Below are 5,437 nucleotides of genomic sequence, written 5' to 3' on the forward strand. Positions count from 1 at the left end.
TGAGTTCTCAAGATTAAACCGATCAAATGTACGCCTTGGCAGGGATCTCTTCCTAGGAAGATTTGAATAGTTACGAAAAAAAGAGAATCAAGAGAAAGATAGTATAAAGCTTCAGAATAAAGAAGGCAAAACTGAAGAAGTTGATTGACTTATATATATATTTTTTTGAGCAACTCGATTGACTTCTTCTTATAACTCTATGTCTATTAGCTAGGAAATAATGTTGTTGGTAAACTTTATTTGTCCAGCATGGAATTAACAAAATAAAAATAAACTAGATCTCGACCCGCGCAACCGCACGGATTTTTGTTTTCATTTATTTTTATATAAATATTTTGTTTTTAATTCTAAATTGATATATATTATAATATATGTGTCTATCAATTTTTAAAACATAATAAGTTTACAGTATATTTTTTTCATTGAATAGATTGTTTTAAACTTTAACGTGTATTTGTATCTTCTTCTATATATATATTTTCGGATTATTATTTCATTATTAAAATCGTAACTATATATATAAAGATTAGTAAAATATTGTTTTATTGTCATATTCATAGATATTGTAACATTTCACAAATTTAGAAAGTTTAAAAAAAATTAAATTTTCTACTTCATAGATAGATATTGTAACATTTCACAAATTTAGAAAGTTTAAAAAAAATTAAATTTTCTACTTCATAGATTTATATTATCGAGTAAATAATTAAGCATTTAGTTTTTGTTTAATTTTTAAAATAAACTATATAGTTTAAAATTTTTTTTCATTGGTTTAAGGTAGTGAAAATTAATTATTGTTAGATAATATGATTTTTGTTATTTTTAAAAAATATTTATAATTTTAAAAGTTGACATCAACAAATATTTAAATATTTAACATATATATGTTACAACATTAAATTATATCTATTTAATTTATACTATCTATAAATCCAATGAATCATCTATTCTTTAAATCCAATTATTGATAGCCAATAAAAATTTTAGGTATGCCCAAAATTTAAATGATAAGATTAGAGATTAAATGTAACATGACTTTTTAGAAATAAGTCTATTGGGTCCATTTTTAAAAAAAAAATCACACATGAATCAAAGTTGTTACTTCTGTTTTAATATATAACATATATTTTATCAAAAATAAAATACAAAGATCTTTTGTCTTGTGGGTTTTTCATAATTCTGAAATTCTTATATGAATAACTTATATCAAGCTCTCTAATTTCTAGTTGCACTGGAGGATTCTCAAATCCTCTTAAAAACCTTGTGTAAACAAAAATAACGATTTGTGTTCAAAAAAAGAAAAACAAAAAGAACGACAACAACCATTGCGCAGCGCAAGATTCACTTAGTAAGAAGGAGAAGAGAGTAAAGCTAAGAATCTAAACCAAGTGGCTCCCACTGAGGAACTCTCTTGGTAAAGAACTTCCCAATAACTCTGGAATCAAGAATCTGAAGAGCTCCTCCAGATTTAACACATCTTGGTGTCTTGTACTGATTCACTGAAGATCCTTGTGAGATGCTAAAGTCCATTAAGGCATCAAAAGTACCCAAACTCACCACTCTCATCTCCAAAGCCCCTATTGATCCATCTTTGTTCCTGCACCTCCTGTACACGTAATCCAGACAATCCTCCACCTCAGAGCAACAATCCTCCATCATCTTCTTGTCTAGCATTGGTGGGTCATTGTCGTAACGTGGCTTCAGCTCCCAGAAGAGCACGTAATGCCCTGGGATTGATGACGTGTCCGCATAGCTCGTGTATTCGGTGAGCAAGAGACCTTGGAGATGGATGAGTTTGGCTTGTGTCACTGCCTTCATGAGATCTTCTTCGCTGGTTTTGTCTGTGTCGATGCTTAACACAACGTTTCTTCGCTCCACGAAACTGAATTGGGGTGCCTTGTTGTGGAAACCTGTCACCTTTAGGATATCTCCAACTCTGTATCTGTATAAACGTGTTTAGGAAAGATCCCAAGACTACTTGTGTTACACGTTACTCTCATCACGTGAAAGAATTAGGGCTGGACATTTAGACACCCAAATAATCTGAACGTGAAAACTTTTAACATTTTCAAAAATACCACAATTTAGTTTTAGTTTTAAAATATATAACAAATGTTCTTAGGAAAACGTTTAGGTAAATACTTGCTAAACCTTCTCTTATATCAACTGTAATAATATTTTTCAAGCACATTAAGGTATGTCGAAAATAAAACATTGCTCCATATTATAGATTTTTATATATTTAGTTGAAATATATACAAAAATACATCTAATTATACCAACAGATGAATATTAATGAAAATAACACTAATTTGCTTATTTATGTTTATCCTACGATGTATTTTTTTTTTAAAATGAATTTAATACGAACTGAACCAAATGCAAATTGTGGGTTTGGTATACGTTTTTCAAACCCTAACTAAACCTGAACGAACCAAAATTGTCAAGAGATAACTGACCTGCGAATGTTGTGATGATGAGTTCATAGTACCGTCCAATTTCCACATTGACAAGATCGACAATACGGTCTTTGTCCATAAGGGAAACATCATCCGTAGAACGCGATTCAAGTTGGGTCTCTTCATGAGACTTATCATCAACAGGCAAGAACTCAAAGTAAGCCATGTTAGGAAGAAGTGTGTAAGAAACATCGGATGGCTTACACAGAGGATTGATGTTGAGACCAAAGAAACACTCAGAGGAAGCATACATAACCGAAACCAAAGGCAAACCTCCGCTATAAAACTCGAGTGTCGGAATATACTGAGCCATCGATCCGGTCACAATCACCTCAATATACTTCGTCTTAGGCCAAACCCTTTTCAAGATTCCTTCCCGCGACTTCGCATTGAACAAAGCCTCGATCTCATCAGCCAGTTCTTGGTTAGGACCGTTAAGGATCGACAAAACCGAGTCTCTACAGCCCGAGTCAGTGATCCAGCTAGCGACAGTACCGGTTCTAATGTCAGCACACAGCTCGGTGAAATGATTCTCCAAGAACTTGACCGCTCGAAGAAAGGCGGAAGCGAAGATAGCACCGAGTCTTAGGACATGAGATCGCTGGACTAAACCGCAAAGAAGCTGACAGTACATGCTTTGCTGGCTGTCTTCACAAAGAATGGCATCGTTAGGGCTAGTGATGACATTGTACTTGTTGAAAGGCCTGTTCTTGAATTGTTCACTTTTGTAGTAACTGGTCAACACAGGACGTGCCTGTAGACCAGATGGAGTCTTGATCTCTGGTTTTATGAACAGAAGGTACATTCCTTTTCCTTCATCAAGCCCATTCACAAACCTACAAATGAACCCACATTTAATCCATTAGAACTACAATGTTTATGATTTTTGTAAGAAGATCTGGTTTAAATTGAGAAATTAGTAATATTACTTATTCATGACGGGCACAAGCATATTGTAGAAAAATGTCTTTCTATCCAACTCTTCAGCTGTAGAAGGCATCAATTTTGGTTTTCCACCCGAAGTCCCCGAGCTGCATCATATATTTTATCCAATAGCCAAGAACTTAGAGATTTCACTATTTTTATATAACATAGAAATTCTATAAACTAATACTCAATAAATTAATAAACACCATAAATTAATAAATTTATCCGCTTTCAAATCGGGCCGGTGTAAAATATGACATAATTCGATAAGATAATAAGATAAAAATATTTAATTAGAAAACTCTTAACTCAATATATGGTCCCATTAAATCATAAACTAATAATTACCATATATAGATTTTATTTCAACATAATCAAAGGATTTTATTTCAACATAATCAAAGGATTTTATTTTAACATAATCAAAGGATTTTTAACTTGTATTCAAAATGAATTTCATCTCTAATTTTTTATTCCATATTTTGGTGTTATTTTATCTAATTACATATAAACGAATTTGTATTCTATCATACATTTTTAACATACATAAAATGTATCAAATATTCTAATTAAATTATAAATAAATTAAAATATATAAAGTTTAAATAATATACATAATATTGTGAAATAAAATTCTTTTTGTATATAAAATAATAAAATATCGTAGTCCCAAAACTATTAGTTTATACAGTTTTTAATGTACATGCTAAATAGTGTCTAAACTCTTTAATGTGTGATATTTTTTAGTGTACCATCCTTAGAAATTTATCTTAATAGAATAATATGTTAAAACATTAATATCTTTTACCAGCATGAAATATATCAAGAATATCTTTGTAAGAAAATGATTGATTAATTAATTAAAAATTAAACCAAACAAGAATATTGCATATCTTTTTCATATACTTTTAATTTAATTATAAATATATTTATTTTTGTTGTACACAATCTTATAAAAATCATTTTTACTCTGTATTCTTATAAATATTAAAATCAGTTCGTAAAGAAACTAAAATAAAATTATAGATTAAAATTCTTTATTTTTATTTTAAATAAATAAATATTTATATTGTTCATACATCTATATATATATATATATATATATATCTAATATTAAGCCAAATGATAGTATTCACTATACAAAAATTTATAAAATGGGTTAAAGTTGTTAAGTTAAGTACTATTTTATATACAGTTTTCATGTATACCATAAATAAAAATAAAATTAATTTATAATAATATTTTATATGCAAAAAAAAAAATATATATATATATATATAAATAATCTCATATTTTAGAAGCGCGGATCCCAAACTATTATCTAGTTATATGGGAATGTAATGTAAAACCACATAACAATATCTAACCGTTCTTTGTATTACATTGTTAATTAAGATCATGTAGAAATATATATGGATAGTCTTTTAGTTTATTTTCATTTTGGTATTTATTTTCTAACATGATTTTTAAATATTGAAAAGCTTAAATCTGTAATAAAAAATTACTCAAACAAAAAAGTGACTTTTTAAAATAATTTTGTAAACATATATATGGTGGTAAGATGAAAAAAAGATTTGTGAATAATAAGTTTTTGTTCTAAGGTTTCAAGGATAACATAATATGGTGACATATAAGGATAACATCATGTGTGTAATTAATATCTTCTTTGTATTTATATAGATAACATATTCAGAATGTCATTTAATTACCTTGTGAGAAGCTCAGTGATGGGTTGAGCAGAGAGGATATCGGATGAGTCTCCATCACAGATTCGTTGGATGAAGGGCTTTATGTCTTCATAATTTACCACAGGGGCTTTGTTCTTGAAAATTTCTTGAATACTGCAAGATTCTCCATCAATAAACGACCTGAGATATTCGGTTTCTGAGTTTTGAGAGAGTATTTGGTGAAGAACTTGTTGTTGAATTGCATCAGCATTTGTGGTTAGATCCTCAAGAAGCTTGAGACCAGCCTCTGTATCGTTTGGATCATAACTTGGTATCATTTTGTTGTTGCAACGATAGTTTAACAGAGAAGACTTTGTTTTTTGT

General features: G+C 29.5%; 1 protein-coding gene across 1 annotated transcript; it reads right to left on the reverse strand.

Annotated features, from left to right (window-relative positions):
* Positions 1-1,058: 1,058 nt before the first annotated feature.
* LOC106359574 (indole-3-acetic acid-amido synthetase GH3.17-like) lies at positions 1,059-5,437 on the reverse strand. The gene is made up of 4 exons (XM_013799248.3): positions 5,096-5,437; positions 3,389-3,490; positions 2,460-3,295; positions 1,059-1,952 (listed from the first exon to the last, which is right to left on the reverse strand). Exons 1-4 carry the CDS (start codon positions 5,389-5,391, stop codon positions 1,372-1,374), a joined length of 1,815 nt encoding a protein of 604 aa, XP_013654702.2. The 5' UTR covers positions 5,392-5,437; the 3' UTR covers positions 1,059-1,371.

This window comes from Brassica napus, chromosome C8, assembly GCF_020379485.1.
Source record: "Brassica napus cultivar Da-Ae chromosome C8, Da-Ae, whole genome shotgun sequence".
NCBI lineage: Eukaryota > Viridiplantae > Streptophyta > Magnoliopsida > Brassicales > Brassicaceae > Brassica > Brassica napus.

Bases quoted from the DNA above. Each gene is read 5' to 3' on its own strand.
- LOC106359574 (XM_013799248.3), bottom strand. From the start codon at position 5,391: ATGATACCAAGTTATGATCCAAACGATACAGAGGCTGGTCTCAAGCTT. The intron at 3,491-5,095 runs GTAATTAAATGA...TATATGATGCAG, and splicing joins ATCACTGAGCTTCTCACAAG to CTCGGGGACTTCGGGTGGAA. The intron at 3,296-3,388 runs GTAATATTACTA...GTTCATTTGTAG, and splicing joins CTTGTGCCCGTCATGAATAA to GTTTGTGAATGGGCTTGATG.